The sequence below is a fragment of the Gossypium raimondii genome, chromosome 5 (assembly GCF_025698545.1).
Source record: "Gossypium raimondii isolate GPD5lz chromosome 5, ASM2569854v1, whole genome shotgun sequence".
Lineage (NCBI taxonomy): Eukaryota > Viridiplantae > Streptophyta > Magnoliopsida > Malvales > Malvaceae > Gossypium > Gossypium raimondii.
The window spans coordinates 2,348,835-2,376,509 of NC_068569.1; the positions used below are offsets into that span (position 1 = coordinate 2,348,835).

Here is a 27,675-nt window from a genome sequence, read left to right on the forward strand (position 1 = left end):
TCCCCAAGTAAACGACAAATGGGAAAGGTTTGAATTTTGCTAATCCATTATTTCAACTATTTGAAAAAAGAATGTGAATTTATATCCTTTTTCAATAAATAACGAATTTTAAAAATTCTATATTAAAATATTTGAGATGAATTTTAAAATTATAAATGAAATTTCACATATGAAATTTTGATTTGATCCAATTCTCATAAATTATTAGCACAATTATTGATTTAGCATCATTTTATGTTTATATATTGCATACATAAATATTTATATTTATCTAATATTTAAAATAAATTTATATTTATATTTCCTAAGTCATTTGGTGAAAATAATTATTGAAAATCTCATTAAACATTTTCAAAGCATTTCAAAGACTTTCCTCTTGATATCTATGATTTTAAATGTGTTTTAATTTATCTAATATTTTTGAGTCAATCCAAAATGTTATTAAGTGTTTTAAATTCATTTATACAAGTCTAGGAAGTTGTATCGATACTTGGAGAAAGTTCTACCGATAGAAACAAGTTAGAAAGAACCCCAAGCATTCCTCCATACTTCTACCAATACTTAAGGGGACTTCTACCGCTATAAGTCCACTTCTACCCATACATCTTGTGAGTTGTATCGATACAAGTCTATCTGCAATGCTTCCAACAACTATAAACAATCACAAAATTTTCCCTTGTTCTATATACAATAAGGAGCACTTAAGATACAAGAGATGAACATCCAATCATAGAGATCAAGAGAAAAGTCTTCAATTCTTTATTTGCTTCATTTTCTCTTGTACATAGATTCATCAAGAGCTTACTGTAATACCTTTCCATCTTTGTATTTAGAGTTTCAATTTGCAAACACACACCAACTAGAGGTTCATTGTTAGTTTGCTAATCTTCTCTTTGTTGTGAAGTGCATATTTAAGGTTTTTGTGGTATAAAATCTTAAGTAGATTGTAAAAGGTTTTCAACTTAGCCATAAAAGCTAGAGGGTTTTAATTAAGTCATAAAAATTAGGGAATTGAGAAATCCTTGGTTGAGGTATACTAATGTAGTGGAGGTAGTCAGTTGGGGCCAAACCACTATAAATCGAATTGTCCAAGCTTTTCTTCCATTTTCTTTTTTTATTTATAGAAGTTTGTACAAAATTTTATAATACCAATCCACTCCTCTCTTGATATTGTCGGGCCTAACAATATTTTTCTTTAAATGAGTATAGTTGGAACAAAATTAAAATTTTATCTATACATTAAATTACAATCAAAGTTTCATGTGTATAATTGCACTAAATTTAAAGTTCATATATAAAATTGCAGTTCATGTATATTTTTGAGATTTGTATCTCAAAATATTTTTGTTAAATGAAATTATTTTATGAGAAATAAAAAACATATATCTGGTAATTCATTTTTATTTCGAAGTTTTGGTTTTTTTTATATTTAGGGTTAAATATAAAATTGGTACTTGAACTTGTCCACTTCTCCCAGATTGGTACCCGAACTTTTTTTTCGTCCACTATATTGATACCCAAGTCTAATTGATGTGATTCCGAGATCAAGCACTAAGTCAAATTTTGATGGGCTGATGAATGATGTTAATGGGCCTAATCATCATGGTCCAACCATGCATGGAACGTCCAAAGCATTGCTCGATCCTTTGCAAATGCCAATTGGACCAATTACAAGGGCCCGAGCAAAATAATTCAAGGAGGCTCTTAATGGGTTGATGCGTGGACTCTGGATCAAGCCCAAGACAATCTTGTTCAAATTGGGTCGAGCCCAAATCCTATTCTAGTTCACTATACCAAGGTTTGAGTAACTTTGCAAGTAAAGTGAGTTAGGTTCAATATAACTTTGGTTCATTATCCTGCAAGTACTTCAGGTCAAGGTTTCCACCCATTTGTTCCTAAATCAAGACAATCCTTAAAATAATTGTGACTTTCTCTTACTATCGAATACGGGTCTCATCGATTTATTTTTGAGGTTCTATTCAGGTTCGAGAAATTGCATCACTAATGTCGTTAGTTTTTTGCTAATGTGGTAGCGCTAGCCACTCGTGTGCCGCCACGTGCGTACCCTCTTTGTCCATCTTTTTATTTTTATTTTCTTTCTCATTTCCCCATTTTCTTTTCTTCTTTTTCTTTTTCCTACCTTAGCCACCGGCCAACCTCCTCCGGTGAACTCTCCAACCAACGACGACCACCGTTTGACCTTCTTTTATCTACTTTTCTCTGTTAATACTATTAATGAGACTAACGTTGTGCTGAAACTGAAGCTTGCTTGGAGATCTTAGGATTTGAGTTTTAAGGGGGGAAATGAAAGGTGTTGGTGAATAAGAAAAATAAGAATGAATCTAAATAAGAAGAAAACGCAAGAAAATTTGAAGGTATAAGGTTTTGAGAAATGGGTTAAACGACACCAAAGGTCGTCTCTTTCACCTTTCTTCTTATTCTTCTTTGCTTCTTTGTTGTGTTCTTTTTTTTTCTTGATATTCCACCAAAATGGAGATACAAATAAATATTCTATGGGGATTGCAAACAGGTAAAAATCGGAATGAAAAAGGGGGAGAAAGTGAAAATTTTCACATTGCATAATGCATACATATTCGCCAAAAGAAAAATGAAAGCTTCTATTTTCTCTCTCTATTTCTCTCCACTTCATCTAAATATTGAATAGGTACATATGTTTGCCCCACTTCAAATTGGGAATTGGGTATTTTTCATTGTTTTTGTTGGTTGTGCAACTAATACTCTTTCCCCCCCATAATTTCCCTTGTGTCTCATAGTTGAACTGGATAATTTTTAATCGTAGAAAATTCTATTTTCATTTTTGGTCTGTCTCTTGAGTTACCCATAATTGCAATATTTCTGTTATTTTCTGAGCTTTTTTTTTATGTTATTCTTGTCAGACATGGTAAAGTATAGGAGAAAGCTTGATAATCTCTGGTTCTAGATTGTGAACTATTGAAAGGAGAGTTTAGCTCTATCTGATTTTACAATGTCAATTCCCCTTTCTTCATATCCCACACTTCCAACACTATACACTCTTTCTATTTGTATCTTTTTTTTATCTCTCTCTTTCACCATTTTGGTGCCTTCTATTCACCTAATCAAATAAAGAAGGTCGGACAACGGTCGTTGTTGGTAGGAGAGCTCACTGGAGGAGGTCGGATGGTGGCCAACTGTGTAGAAGTAAGGAGTTATAGTAGGAAAAAGAAAAAGAAGAAAAGAAAAGAGGGGAAATGAGAAAGAAAATAAAAAGAAAAAGAGGGCCAAAGAGGACACGACACGTGGCGGCGCACAAGTGGCCAACATTGCCATGTCAGCAAAAAAGTAACGGCATTAGACTCGGGTACCAATGTAGTTGAAGAAAAAAAAGTCTGGGTATCAATTTGAGACAAAAAAAAACTATAAGTGCCAATCTGGGAGAAGTGGACATGTTTAAGTAAAAAGTTTATATTTAACCCTTATATTTATTTAGTTTATAAATAAAAAAATTGTAACACCCCTAACCCTTATCCGTTACCGGAACAGGGTTACAGAGCATTATCGAACTTTACAAATTAAATACGGACATTTCTCAACCTTTGTTACACATATTAAGAATCAATAATATAACACTCATATTGTCCCTTAGATGGACCTTAGAGGCCCAATATTCACTTTAGAATTGAATCGGGATTAAACCGGGTACTCAAGGAATTTTTCCCAAAATTTTAAAAATTTTCTTAGAAGCAGGGGACCCATGCCCGTGTCTCTGCCCGTGTGGACGAAAATAGGTCATTTTAAGGCCACTTTTCTCACCCATTTTGACATTAACCTGCACTCAACATTCACATACACCAATATATCCCAATCAAGCAATCAACACAAGCTAAAACATGTTCTCAATATGACATAACATCACAAATATTTCTTTTACTTTTACCTACCTATTTAACTCATATCATTGATTTATCAAATTCTACTACTAATTACATGCATACAAACATTTAATATTCACAACCACAATTCAAACTATTTCATTGTCAAACCAACCCTATACATGCCATATAAACCAAAATTTACATTGCAAAAACTACCGGAATAAACTAGATAGTGTAGCTTGATGTGTTGATCCGATCTTCCGACTACACGTTAATCTACAAGAACATTAAACAATACGAGTAAGTTTAATGAAGCTTAGTAAGTTCAATAGATTAAACATTGATCTTACCGAACTTAATATAATATAATAAATTAAATTGTAAATAAATCATACATTTTTCCCTGTCAAATACAATATAATCAATAAACACACTTCCTTCAGATTAATATCAATAATAATCTATAAATCTTTCAATTCAATCACATAAGTCTCTTACTATTTTTAACTGAATCAAAGAACGACTTACGGATATGAGTACATCGTTCTTTTTGTGTCATAGTCCAACTATGGTCTTACACATGCATTGCCATGGCTCTGCCATGATTTACATTTGTAGTGTCATAACCCAGTTATGGTCTTATCATTAAAATACCATAGCCCAGCTATGGTCTTACACATGTATCTATACTGCTATAGTCCAACCATGGTCTTACGTTCAAGGTGTCATAACCCAGTTATGGTCTTTCATTAAAATGCCATAGCTCAACTATGGTCTTACATTTAAACATTGTCATGGTCCAACCATGGTCTACTCATTCTTTTCCATGGAACGATCGTACTCAATCCTTCGTTCTACTTAAACATTCAATTCAATTTTCATACTTTTACAATAATATTAATTTCAACAACAAAATATAAAAAAATATATTATACCATTCCTAAATTAGCACATAATCATGAAATTTTAACCATATGAACTTACTTGGGTTGGATTGTAAAATTGGTAATAGTTTAGAGACTACTCGGCTAATTTCCCTTTTTCTCGTTGATCTACGAGCTCTTGATCTAGAATGTAAAATTTTTCATTCATTAGCATATATATAAATTTCATTCCACTTCACAATTTATACCTCTCAAATTTCTAAATTACACAATTACCCCAACTTTTACAATTTTTGCAATTTAGTCTCTCACCAATTAACTTATCAAATGAGATAATTTTTCTCAATTAACACTTTATCTAAATATTATAAGCTATTACACAGCCCTTAATAAATATAATTTAATACCAAACCCTAAGATTTAATATTTTCACAATTTGGTCCTAAAATCAATTTCTATTGAAATAACTTGATAAAATCTTCATATAACAAAATTAAATTTTCAAATATATGTTAATTCATTATAAAATCCAGCACTCATCAATGGCAACTTTCAAAATTACCCATAAAATCAAAAACTAATGAATTAGATAGTTGGACCTAATTGTAAAAGTCACAAAAACATAAAAATTTCAAGAGAAAAGTAAGAGTTAAACTTACATGAAGTAAAAATATAAAAATCAGCTTAAGAATCTCTCTAATGGCTGTTTTTTGCTGAGAATTGAAGAAGAATTACTTAGAAATCTTTAGATTTCTTTTTATTTAAGCTTAATTTTACCAAATTTACAATTTTGCCCTTAAATCACCTAATTCCAAGATTTTTTCTGCTTATGCCGCCTCAGCCATTCCTTGGGTGTCTAATTTCCCTTTTAGTCCTCCCTTATTTACCATTTATGCTATTTAATTAATTTGCAAGTTTTGCACCATTTTCAATTTAGTCATATTGAAACAATAAAATTTTCTAACAAAACTTTAATACTACCTTAATGACACTCCATAAATATTTATAAAAATATTTAAAACTCAGTTTATAAAATTGAGGTCTCGATACCTCGTTTTCAAAACCAATTAATCTAACAAATATTTCTAAAGTATAATTCACTAATTCATAAGCCTTCCTAAATTCACAATCGACTCATAAACAGTATATAATAAAATTTACGAGCTCACTTGTCAGATTTAGTGGTCTTGAACCACTGTTTCCGACACCACTGAAAATTTAGGTTGTTACAACTCTCCCCCTTTAGGAAATTTCGTCCTGGAAATTTGTTACCTGAGAATTAGTTCGGATACTGTGATCTCATCGATTCTTCTGTTTCCCAAGTAGCCTCCTCCGAACCATGACAGTGCCATAATTCTTTAACTAATGGTACTTGTTTATTCCGTCTTTCTTTAACCTCTCGAGCCAAAATTTTATCAGTTCTTTTGAGTACGTCATATCCGGTTGTAGCTCAATTTTACTATGAGGAATCACATGTGAAGGATCTGATTTGTACCATCTCAACATCGATACGTGAAACACATTATGAATTTTCTCAAGTTCCAGAGGCAAAGCTAACCGATAAGCCACAGGGCCAATTCTTTCAACAATCTCATACGGTCCGATAAATCTTGGGCTCAGTTTCCCTTTTCTACCAAACCGCAATACTTTATTCCACGGTGAAACTTTTAAGAATACTCGACCACCCACATCAAATTTCATTTCTCTTCTTTTCAAATCTGCATATGACTTCTGACGGTTAGAAACAGTCTTCAAACTGTCCTGGATAATTTGAAATTTATTTTCAGTTTCTCGGATTAAGTCAACTCCTACTAGCTTGGATTCACTCAATTCAGACCAATACAACGGAGTCTTACATTTTCTTCCATAAAGAGCTTCAAATGTTGTCATTTTTATGTGGATTGATAACTGTTGTTATATGCAAATTCAGCTAACGGTAAATACCTTTCCCAACTATCTCCAAACTCGAGTATGCAACACCTCAACATGTATTCCAAAATTTGAATCACTCGTTCTAGCTGCTCGTCCGTCTGAGGATGAAATGTAGTGCTGAAATTTAGCTTTGTACTTAGAGCTTCTTGTAATTTACTCTAAAATCTCGATGTAAACCTCAGATCCCAATCTGAAATAATGGATGTGGGAACCTTATGTAACTTCACAATCTCTGATATATACAATTTCGCTAACTTTTCAAGCGAAAAGTCTATTCGGACCGGGATAAAATGTTTCGATTTAGTCAATTTATCAACAATCACCCAGATTGAATCTTTCTTTCTCGGAGTCACATGTAATCCAAGTACAAAATCCATCGTGACATGCTCCCATTTCAACTCAAGAATCATGACAGGTTATAACAAACCTGTTGGTACATGATGTTCTGCTTTAACTTGTTGACAAATCAGACACTTTGCCACAAACTCACAAATCTCTCGTTTCATGCCCGGCCACCAATACATTCTTTTCAAATCACAATACATTTTTGTACTACTCGGATGAATGAAATACATGCTACTGTGAGCTTTAGAAAGAATGTCATTTTTCAAATCTGAATTATTCGGAACACAAATTCTATTGCGATAACGCAACATACCATTATCATCAATGGTATACTCTAAACTCAACTTGTCCCGAACCATTTGTCGTTTCAACACCAATTTTGGATCATTATCTTACAACTCTCGAATTCATTGAAGGAACATAGGTTTCGTTCTCAATTCTGCTAATATAGAACCGTCTTTATTAAGAGACAAATGAGCATTCATCGCTCGAAGTGCAAACAATGATGACTTTCGACTAAGTGCATCTGCAACCACATTAGCCTTTCCCGAGTGGTAGTCAATAACCATGTCATAATGTTTTAGTATCTCTAACCACCGTCTCTATCTCAAATTCAGCTCTTTCTGAGTCATCAATTATTTCAAACTTTTGAGATTTGTAAACACATAATATTTCTCGGCGTATAAATAGTGTCTCCAGATTTTCAAAACAAACACAATTGTAGCCAACTCAAGATCATGTGTAGGATAATTCTTCTCATGCAGTTTTAACTGTCGAGAAGCATAGGCCACTACTTTTCCCGACTGTATGAGTACACAACCCAATCCATTTAAAGACTCATCATTGTAAATAACATACGGTACACTCGATTCTGGCTGAGTCAAGATCGGAGCTTCTGTTAGCATTTTCTTCAACTGATCAAAACTCTGTTGACACTCATCAGACCAAACAAATTGTACATTTTTCTGTCGTAATCGAGTCATCGGTGAAGCAATCATTTAAAAGTTCTTGACAAATTGGCGGTAATATCCTACTAAACTCAGAAAACTTCGCACTTCTGTTATATTCTTTGGAGTTTTCCAATTCACCACTGCAAATACTTTACTCGAGTCCACTCGAATCCCTTCGGCTAATACAATATGACCCAGAAATCTGACCTCATGAAGCCAAAATTCACATTTATTAAACTTTGCATACAATTGTTTTTCTCTCAAAATCTGCAACACAGTTCTCAAGTGTTGTACATGCTCAGATTTTGTCTTAGAATAGATCAGTATATCATCAATAAACACAACCACAAATCTATCCAAGTAAGGTTGAAAAATTTGATTCATTAGATCCATAAAAGTAGCAAGAGCATTGGTCAAACCAAATGGCATTACCAAAAACTCATAGTGACCATACCGAGTTCTGAAAGCACTCTTCAGCACATCACACTCTTTAACCTTCAACTGATAATACCCGGATCTGAGGTCTATCTTCGAAAATACTACAACACCTTTTAGTTGGTCAAACAAATCGTCAATATGAGGCAAAATATATTTATTTTTAATTGTGGCCTTGTTCAACTGTCTATAGTCTATACACAGTCTCAAAGAACCATCTTTATTTTTCACAAATAAGACAGGTGCAGCCCAAGGAGACATACTCGATCTGATGAACCCTTTGTCCAATAACTCTTACAACTATGTCTTTAATTCCTTTAACTCAGCTGATGCCATACGGTATGGTGTTATCGATATAAGAACTGTTCCCGGAATTACATTAATTATAATTCAACTTCACGATCAGGTAGTAAACTCGACAACTCCTCAGGAAACACATTAACAAACTCATTAACAATTAGTAACTGTTCTAGCTTCGATTCAGAATCCTGGGTATCAAGAATATAGGCTAAAAATGCGTTATTACCTTTCCGCATTAGTTTCTGAGCTGAAAAAGCTTAAATAATTCTAATAATTTCTTTCGGATTCTCAAACTTAACAGTAATCATTTCACCTGTCTGACATTTCAGATCAATCCGTTTTTCTCTACAATTTACTACAGCATCATGCTTCGCCAACCAATCCATTCCCAAAATAACATCAAATTCCTGAAAAGGTAGCAACATCAAATCAACATGGAATTCACAGCCTTTTACTTTCAATGGACAATTTCGACACACTAAATTTTAAACATTCTTTTCCACGGAACCATAATCTACTCATTCTTTTCTACGGAACGATCATACTCAATCCTGCGTTCTACTCATTTTAAACATTCAATTCAATTTTCATACTTTTATAATAATCTTAACTCAACAAAAAAATATAAATAAATATATTATACCATTCCTAAATTAACACATAATCATGAAAGTTTAACCATATGAACTTACTTGGGTTGGATTGTAAAATTGGTAATAATTTAGAGACTACTCGACTAATTTCCCTTTTTCTCGTTGATCTACGAGCTCTTGAACTAGAATGCAAAATCTTTCATTCATTAGCATATATTTCAATTTCAATCCACTTCACAATTTATACCCCTCAAATTTCTAAATTACACAATTACCCCAATTTTTACAATTTTTACAATTTAGTCCCTTACCAATTAACTTATCAAATGAGATAAATTTTCTCAATTAATATTTTATCTAAATATTATAAGCTATTACATAGCCCTTAATAAACAGACTTTAATAACAAACCCTAAGATTTAATATTTTTCACAATTTGGTCCTAAAATAAATTTCTATTGAAATTACTTGATAAAATCTTCATATAACAAAATTAAAACTTCAAATACATGTTAATTCATCATAAAATCCAGCACTCATCAATGGTAACTTTCAAAATTACCCATAGAATCAAAAACTAATGAATTAGATAGTTGGACCTAATAAAGTCTCAAAAATATAAAAATTTCGAGAAAAGTAAGAATTAAACTTACATGAAGTTAAAATATATATAAAAAAAAACAACTTAAGAAGCTCTCTAATGGCTATTTTTGACTGAGAATTGAAGAAGAACTGCCTAGAAATCTTTAGATTTCTTTTTATTTAAGCTTAATTTTATCAAATTTACAATTTTGCCCTTAAATCACCTAATTCCAAGATTTTTTCTGCTTATACCGCCTCAGCCATTCCTTGGGTGTCTAATTTCCCTTTTAGTCCTCCCTTATTTACCATTTATGCGATTTAATCACTTTAGCAAGTTTTGCACTCTTTTTAATTTAGTTATTTTTAATTAATTAACTATCGAAACGATAAAATTTTCTAACGAAACTTTAATAATACCTTAATGAGACTCCGTAAATATTTATAAAAATATTTAGAGCTCGGTTTATAAAATTGAGGTCACAATACCTCGTTTTCAAAACTAATTAATCTAACAAATATTTCTAAAGCATAATTCACTATAATTCATAAGCCTTCCTAAATTCACAATCGACTCATAAACAGTATATAATAAAATTTACGAGCTCACTTGTTGAATTTAGTGGTCTCGAACCACTGTTTCAGACACCACTAAAAATTTAGGTTGTTGCAAAAATATCCTTTTATTTTCTTTCTTTTTACAAAAGTCAAATATTGTTTCATAATTCTAATTTTTCATTATAATGAAATAAATGAATAATGTTTGATAATAAAAAAAATAGTGGAATTGACATTGACAATTTTTTATTTTTAGTATTAATTCACAATAACATTAAGCATATAAATTATTTATTTTTATGCGAGAGAAACAAATACCACATATATTTATTAATTCATTTAGTTATCATACTCTGTTGGCAGCAAGGGTTTTATTTATCATTGAAATTCCTTAGTAATTTATGTTGGTTCAAAGTTTGAAACACCTGATTTTCTAAGATATTTCTTATCCCTTTCTTTCTCAAGTCCACACCTCCAAACTATTGGATGATCTTCGTCTTCCCCTTTCTTTCTCTCGTATTTCTTTTCATTATTGTCCACACTATGTATTTTGTTAGAGTCAGCAATTAGAGAGAAACTATATGTATATGTATGTGTATCGATGTATATAAATTATTTAATTTAATATTGACCTAAATATCACTCTCGACTCAAATAAAATTAGATTTAGATCATAAAATGGAAGAGAATACCTATGGTTATAAGTGAAGAGGAGTAGACAAGAGCAAGGCATGACCGAAGAATTACAACTTTAGACCTCAAAATACATAAAATATATCATGCTTGCTACATTGTCTATGGATGAAAAACATTACCGCATATATGTATATATCATGCTTGCTACATTGTCCATGGATGAAAAAAAAGGAAAAGAAAAGATGCGGAGCATGAGATAATATAAAAAACAGAAGAAATCTATTAGGAGAAGTGTGGTATTGTATTTTTCATTTGTTTGGAACCCCAAGTAGGAAAAAAAAAATATCCAACAATAAACTATGTCCATCCAATCACCTTCTCTAGGTATGCCTCCATTTTCATAAACCCCACACCTACTCCATCATCATATATACCTCCCAACATATCTCTTATTTAATTCTTCTTCTTCTCTCTCTCTCTCTCTTTCTATTTTTCCTTTTTTTTTTCCTGTCTCTGATCTCTGTGTCTGTTTGAGGTTGTTATTTTTGGGTGTGCTTGGTTTGTTTGAGCTTTGTCTGGACAGAAATGGGCAGGAAATGCTCACATTGTGGAAACATAGGCCATAATTCAAGGACCTGCACCACTTTTAGAGGGTCTAGTGTTGTGGGAGGACTTAGGCTTTTCGGTGTTCAACTTGGCATCTCTTCATCATCATCAGACAGTCTGAAGAAGAGTATTAGCATGGATTGCTTATCGTCTTCAGCCTCTCCTTCATCCCCCTCTCCTTCATCTTCTTTGTCTTCTCCTAGAATCTCCATGGATGAACTTTCTGATAAAACTACTTCCAATATTGGTTATCTATCTGATGGTCTCATGGCCCCATCTCATGAAAGAAAGAAAGGTTTGTTTCTTTTTATCAAACAAACTCATTAAAATAGAACCATACTATTCATATCAGGTTGTGTTTGGTAAGATTGTTTTTCCTTAGAAAAATAAATAACCAGAATTGTTTGGATTGGTCAGGAGTTCCATGGACAGAGGAGGAACATCGAGTGTTTTTAGTAGGGTTGGAGAAGCTAGGGAAAGGAGACTGGAGAGGCATCTCTAAAAACTTCGTGACTACAAGAACTCCAACCCAAGTTGCAAGCCATGCTCAAAAGTATTTTCTTCGACAGTCAACTCTCAACAAAAAGAAGCGCCGTTCCAGCTTGTTTGACATGGTATATACTATATATAATTATATAATTATCATATCCATAGTTATGGTCCTTCAGTTTACATCCTAATTAAAAATCTAACCAGAGACATCCCATGAACATGACAGGTTAGAAGCAGTAGCATGGTTGCACCTCATGTTAATACCTCTAACTCCCAGCATCATCATCATCTCATGTTCGATAAGTTGCAGTACGGATACATTGATTCTCAGACAAAAACATCAAATGCAACAGCAGAATCCATGTCTTCAAATCTGGTGCCCGATTTGGAGCTCAAACTTGCCGCCCCAAGACCGGGTTTAGAAGAAAACAATAAGTCATCCCCGACAACCCTCCTTATCAGATCTATTAGCGTTACTTGACACCTGCTAAGAACAAAACTGAAATGAGAAACCATGTAGTTCATGTTCAGACTGATTAAAATGAAGCCACCTAATACTAGTGATTAGTAGCATTATTTATGGTAAATTTCCAGATTAGTAAATATTTTCTCAAAATGATCAATTATTATTCCTTTAATATTATCCAATTTAGACAACCAGTTTTGTGGCGATACATGATGGGTTTTTTTTTCTTCTTTTGGATAATCAAGGTATTCTCAGACTTTTGTCTAGAGGTGATGCATGATATTATTATTAGTAGAAGCTCGGCTTAATTCATTAATTTGTCCATTATTGCTGGCGATTATATATAATCAGTTATTCCTATGGGCCTAAGCCTAATTTTCCCACGGTTTTTAGTATGGGAAATAGCATTATATAAAAATTAAATTAAGTCATCATCTTCATCAGTTCCTCATCGAAAAACCCAGAATTTCCTTCTTCTTCTTCTTCTTCTTTTTTCTTTCTTTTTCAATGCATGTTAAATTGGCCAAATCAAACTACCTTTATGTTCAATCTATGATTTGCAATGGTGACAACTTTATCGCTTCATTTTTTGGTGCTAGCTGTGTAAACAACGACAGTTGTGGAAAAGAACCAAACTGATTGATCATCATGGAAGATAAACCTCTCTTTTTTGAAAATTAATGGAATCCCAGCATGTGGGCTTTATCAAAATTGACCAAATTAAAACGAGGAAAACCCATGTTATTAAACTTTTAATTGAAAAATCTACATTTAATACCAGGCCTCTGCTTTGACAGGAAAGATTTGTAACTTGTGTGTTTTTTTTCTAAACAGCTGCTGACCCAGATCCTTCTTCTGGTCTTTTACAAATTTATGAACAAATGTTAATAAATAGGCTGCACTTTTTCAAGAAAGGTGTAATTGTGGCACATAACATAACTGACATTGGTGGATAAATACATAAGAAAAGACAACGTATATCTTGTCCCAGCAGGTAATGATCTGGGACCATTTGCTATATTGGCTTCATCATAGATTGAAATTTCACCTATAAAGAAAAAAACATTAATCTGGAATTACCAACAATTAGTAAAAGATAGACCCAAAGAAACCCAACTTACAAATTGGGAAAGGAAAATGAAATTTTGACTGCTGACTTTTTCTTTTCTGAAAGTCATAATTTTAATCTTTTGAAAGTTCAATGAATATATTTACCTTTTTATAGTGTTTTTCTTAATTCAACCTACCAAGTATTTTTTTTTAATATCTTGGAATTTTATATTCATGTACATTGAATTGGTGGCGGTACATACATGCATGCATTATCATCACTTGAAATGACTCCAACAAAATCTATACAAAGAAAGAGATCGTGTGACTAGGAAATTGGCACACCTTCGATTCAAGGCAAATTTGGACTCCACCCTTTTTTATGAAGATAAGGAAATGAAGCTTGTCCACCACATGCTTCCAATGATCTACAATAACAGTACCGGCATTGAATTTTGTTACCAAAATATTTTGTTTTGTATTAAAATAGTAATAAATTCCAAATTGGGTATCGAATATATATAAGTGTAGGTGACAATTGGAATAATATAATGATTAGTATTGCAGTGGAAGGGGACGTATCAAAACTGTCTCTACTATATTCGGTTCGTAAAATTTTGGTTAATAATAAATGTCATGTTGTTGTTATAATTCCAAATCACTGTTTATTTTATTACCAAAATGTAGTAAAATAGTTATCCTCACTTAGCTGTTGTTTTTAAAATTAAGTAGAAAATACAATTAGATTGTTTGATAAATTTTAAAATTAAAATATTTAAAGATGATGTTAAAAAGAATTGAAAAACTTCACAACCTATTTATCATTTTCCACACTTTTTATTGAAAAAATTTCTAATATGCTTGAAAAACTCAAATCATGGAAATATTAATTTTCAGTTTATTTAATATTTTAAATGGATCATTAAACAAGAGGTTCAACTCTTAGATAATCCTAAGCTATGTAAATCTAATTAAAATATTGTAAATTTGGGGATTAATTATAATTTAAGGATATCTTATGAATTAACCCTAAAAGAAACACTAGTGTACGTCTGTGTCTGTATGAATAAGATGGATTGGTTTGTCCAAAATTGAAAAATTCATATGAAATTCATTTTCGTAATTATTATATAAATTTTAAGACAGTGACCTTTCAACAAACAGCCATGTTTTTATTTACTATCTGTAACATCAATGCGGTGTTAAGTTCTGTTATCTGAAAAGTGGAAACCTAATATTAATGGTATTAATAATTATAAATAAAATTGGAAGAAGAAAACATAATTAATTATAATCACTAGTGAATGCAGCAATCCCATTCCTTACATCTATAATTTATAATTACTGGTAAAAAGTAAATAAATAAGCACACGGTAAATGTTGGGGTTTGAGGTTTTGTTTTTATTTTACCTGAGAAAATAGGAGAATGTAAAGGAAAAGAAAAAAAATGATAAAAATTAGTTTTGTGTTACTCTTAAGTTAAAATTGATATCATTTATATTTTAAATATTGATGGTTTTATGTGGTGTTTATTTTATTTTTCATGTTACATTCTAAGTTTTTATCCATTCAATTTAATTATTTAAAATATTTAAATAATTATTTATTTTTATTTTAAAGTGCATTAAAATTAAAAATAAAATTATTGTGATTTTAAATTTAAATTAAATGATTTGTTTAAAGAGGCTATTTAGAATCTGTAGCCAATATGCATAGAATTTCTTTTATCAGTCTAATATATCTAAAATAATAGATCCATGGATTAACTCACAAGTCAGGTATCCAATTTTAAACCATTATTTTAAGTTTAACTTTTATAATTAACAAAATATCATAGATATCTTTTTCATAGAAAATACATCATAGATATTAATAAAAATTTGTTAATAAAATTTAAAGAAAAGAAGCTAAAACCTAATCTCCGATGACGGCGCAAAAAAGAGTAAATGAAGAATGGTGAAGGTATACTAAACTCAATAAACAATAAACAACTAGTTTTAAACTAAATCTTTTTTTTCATATAAAACTCTTAATTAGCTTAAAATTATTTAAAATTCCGAATAAATAAATAATAAAATAATAAAACTTAATAAATACAATATTGAGCTCATATATAATAAAAATTAAGCATGAAATTCGAACCCAATATGATTTAAACTCGAATAAAAAACCCGAAACTCATAAATTTCATAATAATCCTGTTTAGAAATTCTTCTTGCGCGATCTTCACTAAGATGGTTATAATTTGAGTTTCCGAACTCGAAATTGAGTGATTTAAACTGCATTTCGAAACTAAGAGATAATTCTTCAAACTCTATGCAGACATCTAAGCCAATAAATGTTTGGATCCCGTCAAAAAACTCGTCACAAGTTGACTAATTTTTTTAGCTTGAAAACTGATAACTTGGTTGAATTGACTTTAATAAATTCCACCTATTCTATGAATGTATCCTTCCTCCTTTCCGTGAAAAGATTCATTTTCACATATTGTCTTTAATCGAATATTAATTTGATTTGCTTGGCCTTTGATCTTGTTATTGGCCCATCACATCTATGGATCTGAAATTAGGCCTTGAGACTCGCATAATGTATAGAGCCTCTTACGTGAGAACTTAAGGTAGAATGTTAGTGACGGGTCGAACGTTCGGCTTTGGGATGATGCATGGGATGGTAATCTTGGGCCGTTTCGAAACTTAGCCTTGAGGTTAAATGATCGTTTGGAGAATGCAAGGATGCGTGATATGTCGATATATGCATGGTGACTGTTGATCTGAGGGAAGTTTGGTCGACTGTTAGATTTAGATACTTTGTTCCGGATAGGGTCAATACCAACACAGAGTGCATTAGCAGGGCCTGATACATGTTGGAATGACAACTCTCTAGGTCTTTTCACAATTCGAGGGGAATATAGCAGGTTGTTAGGTACTTTAGCTAGTGCTGGGAGTCGGCAGTGGAAAATGGTCTGGAAAAGTGCCTTACTTCCAAGGGTACGGTTTTTATTATGGTTGGTAATGAGGGAGAGGATCTTGTGCAAAACTGAACTATTTCAAATAGGGCTCTGCGACAATAGCGGCTGTGCTGTGTGTGGTGCACAGCTTGAAAGCATCATTCACGTCCTCCGAGACTGCGGGGTGGTTAAAGGGATGTGGGAGCGATTATTAGTAGCAACGCAACAACGTGCTTTCTTTTCTAGAGAATTATCGGACTGGTTATTGTCTAACTTACGGGTAGGACAGGATCATATGCATGAAAGGGTTGAGTGGAACGTGCTGTTTGGAGTGGTTGCTGGCAGATATGGAAGAATAAGAACTTATTATTCTTGCGATGTCCTTGTTATGCAGATTTGGGCGATTTACATTGGCTTGGACCTGGCCTGAAATAAAGGGCATAGAAAAGTGCTGTTGGAGAGTGGCTGTTTACAGGCCGTCCAGGTGGTGAACAACAGGAATTCTCGAGTCTGTTCTGTTGTAGTAGTTAGGAATGTTTGGAGGCTGCTGGAGCGAGATTGGCAAGTACAAGTGTTGCATGTAGGAGATGACATGACCACCCGTTTCTTTGATATCCTAGTTGAGGGCACTCGACATCGGCTTCAACTAGATATTGTGGGACTACAGAGCCAACAAAATGGCTCTTGCACTGTATTGCCAATACAATAGGTTTAACTAATTTCACCTACAGGTAACAGGCAACCCTCAACGCAACCCCAATACCTAGCACAAGAACCATCTCCACCATTATTACCGCACTTCTTTTGGAATATTCTCTTACTTTTGAAGGGCATTCCAATAACTCACTTTTGTTTTTTATAAAACCCGACGATACTGCCATTATTTTTCTTATGGGAATGAAATACTCTCGTTGTTAAAGGGTTGTGAAAAGCAATTTAAAAAAGGGATTGCACTACTAAAGTGATTTTATTGGTAATATATATTTGATTATGCTACATTTCACGATGTGAGAAATATTTTTAATATTGTGTAGATTACTGTGTGCTGCAATATTTAAGAGAAGCCCAAAGGTCGGGCCGTTAGTCCAATTATTCATCTAAATTTCAAGTTTGGGCTAAACATGGGTTTCTATTAAAGCCCGAAATTGGTTTTAAGATTAATACATATGGGACTTTGCATATTTTACATAAACTTAATGGGGTTGGCGGATTCAGAAAATTCTTTTTGGAGGTTGAAATTAAATTGTATATTTTTATAATGGTAAAAATATAATTTTATTATTTTAATAGTTTATATCTTTATAATTTTTAAAAGTTTAAATCAATTTTTTTATCATTTTGGGGGGACAAAGTACAGTTTAAGTAATATGTAGGATAACTTCTAAACTTAGCGTGAGTTTGGATAGACGATACATTTAGTTTATTTTTTGTCTCATGCTACAGTATCGTTACAGTATCTAATCTTATTGTTACTGTTATTTTTACACTAACCGCAGGTAAACGTACCACCCATCCTTATTTTAATCTATATATTCTATAGTGAATGTTTAATCTTCAAATCCCCTACCATTTTCATGAATATTGAATACAATCATCTTTGCATCACCTAGCACTATCCTATTTTAATTTAAACATAATTAAAAAAAAAAAGTCAAACACAAAATGTTTTACCCTTTCAATAGTTATATGCATTTTATAATTCTACCCTTCTAATATTTATATTTGTGATCTTAAAAACTACTATCAACTCCATGAATATTAGAAACATCCATTTTCCTGTCCTCTAGTCTGTCCCCTGTCTTACTTTAAATATAAAATATTTTTATTTTTTTAATAGTTATATATGATGCATTTTTATAATTTACCTTCTAATAATTATGTGTAAGTGTAAAATGGTAATTTCGTATAGTTGGACGGGGCAAACAATTACTATAACCATTCTATGCCCATACTTCAAAAGAAAAAAAAATCCATTCTGCCTCACCTCACCCAACATCCACTTTTCAAAAAGAAAAAAACTCAGATCTATCTAGTGAGGATTGATTCGAAATAAATTGGATCGTTCGAGTTTTGTTATTCCTATTTTCAGTTAATGTGTTTTCTGCCCGTTTTAAATTTAATCGCCCCATTTTAATTATAAAAATTTGATCTCTATTCTCTTTTAACATAATAATTAAAAATTTTAATTGATAAAACCATAAAAGAATTTCAAAATAAAAAATTACTTATATGGCTAATATTACACGCATAAAAAGCTAAATAAGCAAATAGAATTATTGAATTTGGAGTTGTATGATTTTCAACTCTCAATATGAGCTTGATTTTAGAGAAGCAAATTAAAATTTAAAATATATATATTGTTTGCATGAATTTTGCATTGTTCTAAATTGGTCAAACAAGTAAATATCTTTTTATATTAAAAATACTAATAATTTAATTTAACAAAAGTTCTTTGATAATTTATGAATTGTTTAATAATTAAAAAGATAGAGAAAGAAATTGGAATGTGGGAGTGAGAGCAGACCTTGCTACTTTTTAGTAAGTAATATTGACTAAACCAGTGAACCGAAAAAAAAAAAAAGGGTCCAAAACAGCCCAAAAAACCCAATCTTCTAAGATTCAGACTTATTCAGATATTCTGCTCTCTTTTCTCCAAACTCCTTTGCTCTCATCCTTAAACAATTATGGGATTAGCTAATTACATAACAGCGGTTCTCAATTTCGCAGCCTTCCTTTGCTCCATCCCCATCATTGCAGCCGGCATCTGGTTCGCCCAAAAGCCTGACAACGTTTGCATCCACCTTTTTCGGTGGCCTGTCATTGTCCTTGGCTTCCTCATCCTCCTTGTCTCCCTTGCTGGTTTTGTCGGCGCCTGCTTCTACAAGAAGACTCTCTTGGCCTTCTATCTTTGCTGTATGGCCATCCTCATTGCTCTCCTCCTCATCTTGTTGGTCTTTGCTTTCGTAGTTACTAGGCCTGATGGCAGCTACGATGTGCCTGGAAAGGGTTACAAGGAGTACAGGGTTGATGGCTACTCCAGCTGGCTTAGAAACCGCATAGTTGACTCCAAGAGCTGGAATAAGATCAGGTCTTGTCTAGCTGACACCGATGTTTGTCCTAAGCTAAATCAACAATACATCACCGTTGATCAATTCTTTGCCGCTCATCTCTCTCCTCTTCAGGCAAGTCCACTCTCTGCTTTTTTTTTTAGATCTTTTTGTTTCAATTGTGGGTTATGCCCATTTTTATCTCAATTATCGTGATCCTTTTATGGAAATATAATTACCCTTCTAGAGAATTCATACGAGGACTCTTGTTTTCCAGACAACCAAACTGGTCTTTAGATTTTCATTCCCTCACCGTAAGAACATAGGATAAGTATCCCATAAATATGTCCACTTTTAACTGTTGATTGAACAGTTTCCAAACAATGAACACTGAACTCTGTAATTAAACTTAGAAGCAAAGATATGCCCACAAGATTATCTATACGCATGTTTTGATATCTTCATAGTAGATGAATGGATTTTTTACCTAAATAATATTAAAAAATTATATATACTGAAATAATATGTTCTAAAAATTATGTACTAAACTAGTACATTTAAAGGGATGGAAAGTGGTGCATAGGCGGCACCACCCTAAATTCTGACATAATGGGTTATGGTGCTTATCTGATATGCGGCACACCTAGTATTTTCTCCTCCACTCTCTTATCCAACTCAATTTTAAAATATCAGTGCCGCCTCTTTTGTTCTGCTATTTTTTTTTAAATTGATACTTTAAAGTTGAGCAAGATGAGGAAGTGGGGGTGGGGAAAATGCTAGGTGTGCCGCCTATTAGATAGGCACTACCAGTGTCGCCTATCAAGTGCCGCCTATCACTTTGGCACCACTGCTAAAATATTATATATTTTTTAACTAAATTATGTCAGAATTCAGGGTGGTGCCGTTTATGTACCACTCTCCACCCATTTGAATGTACCATTTTGGTACATAATTTTTGAAACATGTCATTTCAGTATCTTTTTAATATTATTTAGATTAAAAACCCTACATCAATTCATAGCTTTTGATAATGCATCCTTTTTTCTGAACTGTGGGAGCAGCTGGGGAAAACAAATTGTTAGATGAAAAAGTTTTCATTTAGTGGGTCGGAGAAGGTAGTGTCAATGGAGTAATAAGTGCCTAACAGACGAATTATTAATATGAAATCATGGGATTTTGACGCTATTAAAAGTTCACCTTTTTTAAAAAAAATAATAATATGAAATTTATAGTAGCTAGTTTTGGCAATATATCCATACACACTGACTGATCATGTTTGCGATCCAGTGTATATTTACTTTCTGATTAGTTTAAAGTTCTGTTTGGCAGTCAGGATGTTGTAAGCCTCCTACAGCCTGTGGCTACAATTTTGTGAACCCAACTGTGTGGACGAACCCGACGAACCCAACTGGGGACCCTGACTGCTATCTGTGGAGCAATGACCAGACCCAACTCTGCTATAACTGCAAATCGTGCAGAGCTGGTCTGTTGGGGAACTTGAGGAGTGAATGGAGGAAAGTGAACATAATTCTCATAGTGGCAGTGGTGGTACTGATATGCGTCTATGTAATTGCCTGCAGTGCTTTGAAGAATGCTCAAACGGAGGACCTTTTCCGTCGCTACAAACAGGGTTGGATTTAATAAATCTTTCAAAACCCTCCCCGCTTTGTAATTTTTCCATTGCAATTTGCTTGCTTTTACTTTCATCTTTTTTGTTGAATGCATCTGTTAGTCAATAATGTCGTGTATATATTCCAATTCTCTGGGTTTCTTTTTCTTTTTTTAATCTAGAAAATGTAAACAAAGGGATTTTATATGATAAAAGTATCGTAGAGGTCATTGCTGATGAAATAACCGAATAATAAAATATGACGTGTTACGTGTACATCATGTTAATGCATAAGAATAAATTTTAATAACTGAAATAAATAGAAATTTTAACAGATACCAATTTACAATCTGATTCTAATAAATAAGCTTCCACAATATTTTTACCAATTTTATACTTTTACTTTCCTTCAAAAAAATTGCAAAAAATATATATTAAAAATTTAGGAACTCATTGATTTGAGGAACTTTCTCATAATCTTCAGCCTGAGTAAACAATACATAGGATCTAGCGTCTAGGACAGCCTGGAGATAGGACTGATATTATTTGTTTCTTGTGAAAGCTAAAAAGTTGAAATTAGGGTGTATTTTAAAATGGATGATATGTCCATATGAAGGCACATGGGTTTACATCAATGCAGCATAAAGGCTACTCTCATATTTACAGCCTTTGAGGCTTGTTGACGATAGGCCTATTCCGGTTATATCAGATGACATATTTACATGCAGAATCAACACACAGGATTAGGAATATGATTCTATTCTGCAAAATGAAAAGAGCTTCAAGGTGAAGTTGAATAACCTGTTATAAAGATTCAAATCCACCAGCTTAATGGAAAATATGACCCCAACAACTGCGGTTTCTCTTTTACCAAATAATAAAATAAAAACCAAGGCATGGGTTTCTTGACTGACAAAAATATATATACTTTTACTTCCTTCTTTTTGGTTTATTGACTTTTTCCATATTTTAGCTTTATAAAATTATAAGCAGCAGAGATTTGTTCCTTCCTCGACCCTTCCGCAAGTGCTAATAAAACATGGGACGTACGTTAGCATTTTGCACATGTACAATATGGTCAACAACTTTACTAGTAGCTTCAATTGATTGGTGTGTTATAAGGTAGGTGAGAAATATTTGGTAAATATTTTTGACGTTGCTAAACAGTGAAATGGTAGGTAAATTGTAATATACCTTGGGTTGGATTTTTAATGTTTTTTGGTGACTAATTGACAAATGTAAGAATTTTCAATTTAAAAACAAACCCAAATTGTTTTGTTTGATTCTTGCTTTGGGTTTTAAATAAATATTGACTGTGCACGTCACTCTCACAACTCTTTGAACACAACTAATATACCAACCGGAACTATATGACCTAACACAATTGCTTCAATTTTCAGTAGTCAAATGCTTTTCGTAATATAACCAATTGCAAGGATTTGTTTTAACATTAATCCAAATCATTTATTTATTTTTTAATATTAGTTAGGTCAATGATATATTTATAAGAGAAATTTAATTAAAAATGCTACTATACAATTTTTTAATCAAAATTACTATACTAATAATTTATTTTTTTAAGAGCACTTATGACGAGAGAATTAGTCACTACTATCAACAATGAATATTTTAATTACGACAAAAAAAATATTGCTTAAACATATATATTTTTTCATCGAGGTACGATAAGGCTAAAGTTAAATAAAATGTAACCAAATTACTTGGGTGTTCACACATGCAAACGACAATTTACTTAGAAAAAAAGGAGTTATAGTAATAAAATTTTTTTAAAGTACTGTAGTAAACAATTAATTACTGTTTTCATGACAACCATAAGCCAATTCAACTATAAATAACCTCCACTCACGGCTTCCCTTCCCTCCCCTTCTTCCTCATTCTGACGACCTCTCATCGTTCTCATCCCTAAGTCACCCAAACCGGTCCGCCCTCTCTGTAAACGGGTTACCCCGTTAACGTGTCTCTCAAAATGGATCGACCCAGATTCGTGATCGAGTCCGCCGAAGCCGAACAAATGGCCAAACAATCGGGCCAAACCGTGCTCCAACTCCTCCCGTCGTTGGTCAAATCCGCCCAGACCTTGGCTCGCCCGCCAATCTCGAACTACCACGTCGGAGCCGTCGGAATGGGACCCTCTGGTCGGATCTTTTTCGGGGTCAATCTTGAATTCCCGGGTCTCCCCCTCAACCAGTCCGTCCACGCCGAGCAATTCCTCATCACCAACCTTTCCCTCAATGCGGAACCACGTCTTAGATACCTGGCTGTTTCCGCCGCCCCTTGCGGCCATTGCCGCCAATTCCTCCAAGAGCTCCGTGGCGCCTCCGATGTCAAGATCCTCATAACTTCGTCCGAGGACGAAAAAGAAAACAAAATAAACAATAATTGTAATGATAAAGACCAAGAATTTACTCCGTTGTCCCATTTCTTACCTCACAGGTTCGGCCCAGACGATTTGCTAGAAAAAGACGTTCCTCTTCTCCTCGAGCCTCATCGAAACGGCTTGTCCTTTTGCAACGATTTATGCAACGGCAAAATCAACGGTGTCGATGATTTAAAACATGCGGCTGTTGATGCGGCCAATATGTCACACGCGCCTTACAGCGGCTGTCCATCTGGGATGGCGTTGCTGGATGTTGAAGGGAAGATATACAAAGGGTCTTACATGGAATCAGCAGCTTATAATCCGAGTTTGCCACCGGCTCAGGCGGCGCTCGTCGCTTACGTGGCTGGCGGTGGCGGAGGCGGGTACGAGAGGATTGTTGGGGCGGTTCTTGTGGAGAAAGCGGATGCTGTTATTAAACAAGAACATACTTCAAGGCTGCTTTTGCAGTGCATTTCGCCAAAGTGTGAGTTCAAAGTGTTCCATTGTACAAAAACTTGTTAAAAGATTTCAGTTCTTAATAATGTAAGCTATATCTAAGCATGATATGGATTATTGACGAAGAAGAAACGGAATCGGTTTAGGAAACCAAGTCCAACCATGAAAATGGAATCAGCCATTTAATAAGAAGTTTTAATCTTTTGTGAAGATGCATTGTAATATCTGCTGCAACTTCAAATTATTGTTTCTGTTTTATCTTTTGTCGTGTTCATGGATTTGGATGAGATGCTTGAGCTTTTAATAAATGAAAAACGAAAATGAGAGGCAGCTAAGCTGATATGATTGATGATCCTTTTAAAAGTTCAAGGATGGGGCAAAGATTCCTCTGTTCTTTTGGAGTGGACTTGATATCATTGTATGGAAGTGGAAAGGGGTCCATTTTCCAGCTGTAGTTTAATTTTGTGTTTTGTGGTTGGTGGATGAAATTCACCATTTTCATCTTCTTTTGAGACAGTTTTTCAATCTGTGACGACATGCATGTAGTTGGAAACTGTTGTTAATGGCCCATCAAACATCCATGGTCTAGAATTTTGTAATCAGAAAGTGGGATATTTGTACAAGATACTGCAGAGTGTGGTTGAATTAAATGGCAATGTTGAAATTGTGAATATAATGATGGATCAGAAACAAAGTTGATAGTTCTTAACCACCAAAAGTGCCGATTCTTATGTTTGGCTTTGTCTGAATATTGTTGCTCTTAATGAAGGGAGAGGAGCAAAAAAAAAGGGTAGAGAAAGTACAAACTCTTCCAACAATAAATTGAGGGTTCACACCAGAAAGGCAAAGCCAACTAGAAGAGAACAAAAAGCATTTTAGTTTTCCTTCAAAGTTAGCCACATATCTTCACAGCAATTCTTCCCTCTCTTTTTTATATAATTTATTATATTTGATCTCCTTGCTAGGTTTCATTGCTGTCAGGCAAGTGCCAGCCAGCACGGTAAACTTTCAGATTTTAAGTAGATTTAATAACACTCCTAATTCGTGAAAGATCAGATCCAGGCGTCCGTTTTTGCTGTGTATATATAAATAAAACAAGTTGGGTAGCCTACACCCCTGTACCAAAAACAAATACTAATCCAACAGAGACATGTGAATCTGATTTCCAATTGAATTTCGAGGTTACATTACATGTATAAGGGGCAGAATAAGACTGAAAAAGAATGCAGCTAGCTAAGAATTTCTACCTAGTATATTCTTTTCTACTTATAAAAATGGAACATACAGAAATATTTTGATACTGCAGAGGCAAATATCATGGCAATCAGCATACTATGTAACGAAACACGTACGTGTTTAGTTTGATGCTGCAGGCTTTTCGAACGGAGCTGATACAGATTCAGTATTCAAGTCTCCAACTCCCTTAAATGGACTAGCGTTGTCTCACGGTTGTCTGTGCAGTTCAATAGCATCCTTAAGTTTTTTAAACTGCAGATGATATGGAAACGAAGCAGATATAGTTAAGACGATGAAGATTGAGCAGGTAATAAGTTTACGTAGGATGTTCTCTGATAATTGATGTAGTTGCATAAGAAAGTCGATCATCTATCCATGCCAGTTCCGGACCATTTTACTTCTAATGTGTTTCAAGAAAGTTAAGATTCTAGTAGTGAACCGATAGTCGATAGGCACAGAAGGGTTAAAAGGCATACCTTGACAAGCGAACACGAAAATGATTCGAGTTGTCCATGCGCCCCACGGTAGAAATGGAAATAAGGAAGCACCTTAACATTCAAACTTTTACACATAGCCTTATTCTCATCAAAATCGACTTTGAGGAACAAAATTTCAGGGTGTTCTTGGGCAGTTTTGCAGAGCTGCCATATTCATAACAAGGCAACATCATAAGAACTCACTCATTCAGAAACAACATAGGCTACTTCAAAAGGGGCAAAACATAAATACTTGAGATATTAGAGAAAATATGAAATATTGTAAAGCAAGAAAGACATGAATTTACCTTGGGAAATAAAGCTCTGCAAGAAGCACACCAAGTTCCATAAAACTCAACAATAACTAATCTATCTCCAGCTTCATTTAAGGCAGTCGTAAATTCTTGAGTAGAGTGAATGTCAATCATATTCGGCCCTGCATTTTTCTCCCACCATTTGGGTTTGCTTGTTTCAGTCATAGCTGCATGCACCTGCAAAACAATAACTTGTCCATCTCAATTGTTTCTACATATAAAACAAGTGACCAAAAGATATAAAACCAACGGGGTTTTCATACTACAAATACAAAGTTCAAATGAATCGGAGCATCAGTTTTCACACAAAACTGCATAAACAAATGGGTAATCATAATTTCATAATATAACTAATAAAATTTAAAAACCAAGAATAGAAAATGCAAACCCCATTACCTTGAAAGACAGCAAATGCTTAGTGGAAGTCAAAGGAAGAGGAGAAACGCCGGCAAAAGAAGAAGAAAGATTACAGATTTTCCTATCAAAATTAAATTTGGGTGAAAGAGAAAAAGCCGCTTGTGGAGAGTTCAAGGTGGTGGATGCATAGGAGGAAGTGAGAAACGATGAACAATGAAACGAGGACGCCGACAATCTAATAGCATCTGCCATCTACTCTAGTCTCTAGAGATTCGAGAGATATTGGTATACTTTTGGTGGGATTTAAGTATTGATTTATATAGGCGAAAGTAAAAAAGGATTGGAGTTGGAGAAAGTGGAAGGTCAAACTTTGATACACATACACGAAAAGGCAAAGAGAAAAACATCTTCTAAAATTTTGTTTGTTTCGGAATCTTGGACCTGTTAGCCGGTTACCCAATTATAAGACAAATTAAGAAATTAGGCTAATTTACAATTCTTTTACAGTTTTATTCTTGGGATCAAAAATGTTATGGCAACGAAAATTTTGTTTTTCCAAAAAAAGTTCTAAATTTATCAATTTTTCCATTTGAGAACTGAAGGGAGAAGATTCTGAAGTGTAAAAGCGGAATAGTAGGATGGAAATTCCCCTCTGATAAACAGAAACTGCCAAAAGCAAGACCAGCAAAGGCTTGTCATTTATTTATCATCCGACCTACCAAAATTGATCAACCAAAAATTGTTTCTTTCTCCTCCATCCCATGAACATTCAAAGTTCACTTTTGTAAAAACTATAAAAACAAACCAATTTAGAGTCTCTTAAACCTGAAATGGACATCTTTGAACACATAATTTGCAAAGCATCGACGAAACCAGTTATTGGAACGCGTGGAACACTACTTTTCTTTGGAAGATTCAGGAAAGATTCAACGCTTTGTGAGGCCAGAATTAATTGCGCAAGTATCTTTTTGCTTTTAAACGTGACAAAAAAAAATTCTGGGTTTTTGTTCTCCAAGGTACACGTGTACGTCCAGAACAGGGACCGAAGTCAATTTTTTTTTAAAAAAAAATCGAAATTAAATCGTAATTTTTATCATTTTTAATTTTTTTTAAAAACTTCCATGGTGGGGACCTGCCACCCCTAGCTACGCCTCTGGTCGGGAGTTGCCAGTT

At 33.5% G+C, this 27,675-nt stretch overlaps 4 protein-coding genes across 4 annotated transcripts; 3 read left to right on the top strand and 1 right to left on the bottom strand.

Annotated features, from left to right (window-relative positions):
- The first annotated feature begins 11,447 nt into the window (after nucleotides 1-11,447).
- On the top strand, nucleotides 11,448-12,838 carry LOC105770100 (transcription factor MYBS3). Its single transcript, XM_012591155.2, has 3 exons — nucleotides 11,448-11,967; nucleotides 12,090-12,286; nucleotides 12,391-12,838. The coding sequence occupies exons 1-3, from the start codon at nucleotides 11,652-11,654 to the stop codon at nucleotides 12,643-12,645; spliced, it is 768 nt and encodes a 255-aa protein (XP_012446609.1). The 5' UTR covers nucleotides 11,448-11,651; the 3' UTR covers nucleotides 12,646-12,838.
- A 6,354-nt stretch (nucleotides 12,839-19,192) lies between these two features.
- LOC105770099 (tetraspanin-2) lies at nucleotides 19,193-21,435 on the top strand. Its single transcript, XM_052630656.1, has 2 exons — nucleotides 19,193-19,813; nucleotides 21,008-21,435. Exons 1-2 carry the CDS (start codon nucleotides 19,312-19,314, stop codon nucleotides 21,313-21,315), a joined length of 810 nt encoding a protein of 269 aa, XP_052486616.1. The 5' UTR covers nucleotides 19,193-19,311; the 3' UTR covers nucleotides 21,316-21,435.
- A 1,706-nt stretch (nucleotides 21,436-23,141) lies between these two features.
- LOC105770511 (cytidine deaminase 1) lies at nucleotides 23,142-24,379 on the top strand. Its single transcript, XM_012591734.2, has one exon. The coding sequence runs from the start codon at nucleotides 23,271-23,273 to the stop codon at nucleotides 24,183-24,185; it is 915 nt and encodes a 304-aa protein (XP_012447188.1). The 5' UTR covers nucleotides 23,142-23,270; the 3' UTR covers nucleotides 24,186-24,379.
- Nucleotides 24,380-25,251: 872 nt separating this feature from the next.
- Nucleotides 25,252-26,876, bottom strand: LOC105770512 (thioredoxin-like 2-1, chloroplastic). The gene is made up of 4 exons (XM_012591736.2): nucleotides 26,542-26,876; nucleotides 26,140-26,322; nucleotides 25,832-25,996; nucleotides 25,252-25,607 (listed from the first exon to the last, which is right to left on the bottom strand). The coding sequence occupies exons 1-4, from the start codon at nucleotides 26,752-26,754 to the stop codon at nucleotides 25,563-25,565; spliced, it is 606 nt and encodes a 201-aa protein (XP_012447190.1). The 5' UTR covers nucleotides 26,755-26,876; the 3' UTR covers nucleotides 25,252-25,562.
- Between the last annotated feature and the right edge of the window lie 799 nt (nucleotides 26,877-27,675).

Coding starts and splice junctions, on each gene's coding strand:
- LOC105770100 (XM_012591155.2), top strand. CDS start 11,652: ATGGGCAGGAAATGCTCACATTGTGGAAACATAGGCCATAATTCAAGG. Junction 11,968..12,089: donor ATCTCATGAAAGAAAGAAAG/GTTTGTTTCTTT, acceptor TGGATTGGTCAG/GAGTTCCATGGACAGAGGAG. Junction 12,287..12,390: donor GTTCCAGCTTGTTTGACATG/GTATATACTATA, acceptor TGAACATGACAG/GTTAGAAGCAGTAGCATGGT.
- LOC105770099 (XM_052630656.1), top strand. CDS start 19,312: ATGGGATTAGCTAATTACATAACAGCGGTTCTCAATTTCGCAGCCTTC. Junction 19,814..21,007: donor TCTCTCTCCTCTTCAGGCAA/GTCCACTCTCTG, acceptor TTTGGCAGTCAG/GATGTTGTAAGCCTCCTACA.
- LOC105770511 (XM_012591734.2), top strand. CDS start 23,271: ATGGATCGACCCAGATTCGTGATCGAGTCCGCCGAAGCCGAACAAATG.
- LOC105770512 (XM_012591736.2), bottom strand. CDS start 26,754: ATGGCAGATGCTATTAGATTGTCGGCGTCCTCGTTTCATTGTTCATCG. Junction 26,323..26,541: donor AGCATTTGCTGTCTTTCAAG/GTAATGGGGTTT, acceptor ATTGTTTTGCAG/GTGCATGCAGCTATGACTGA. Junction 25,608..25,831: donor TTTCGTGTTCGCTTGTCAAG/GTATGCCTTTTA, acceptor TATCATCTGCAG/TTTAAAAAACTTAAGGATGC.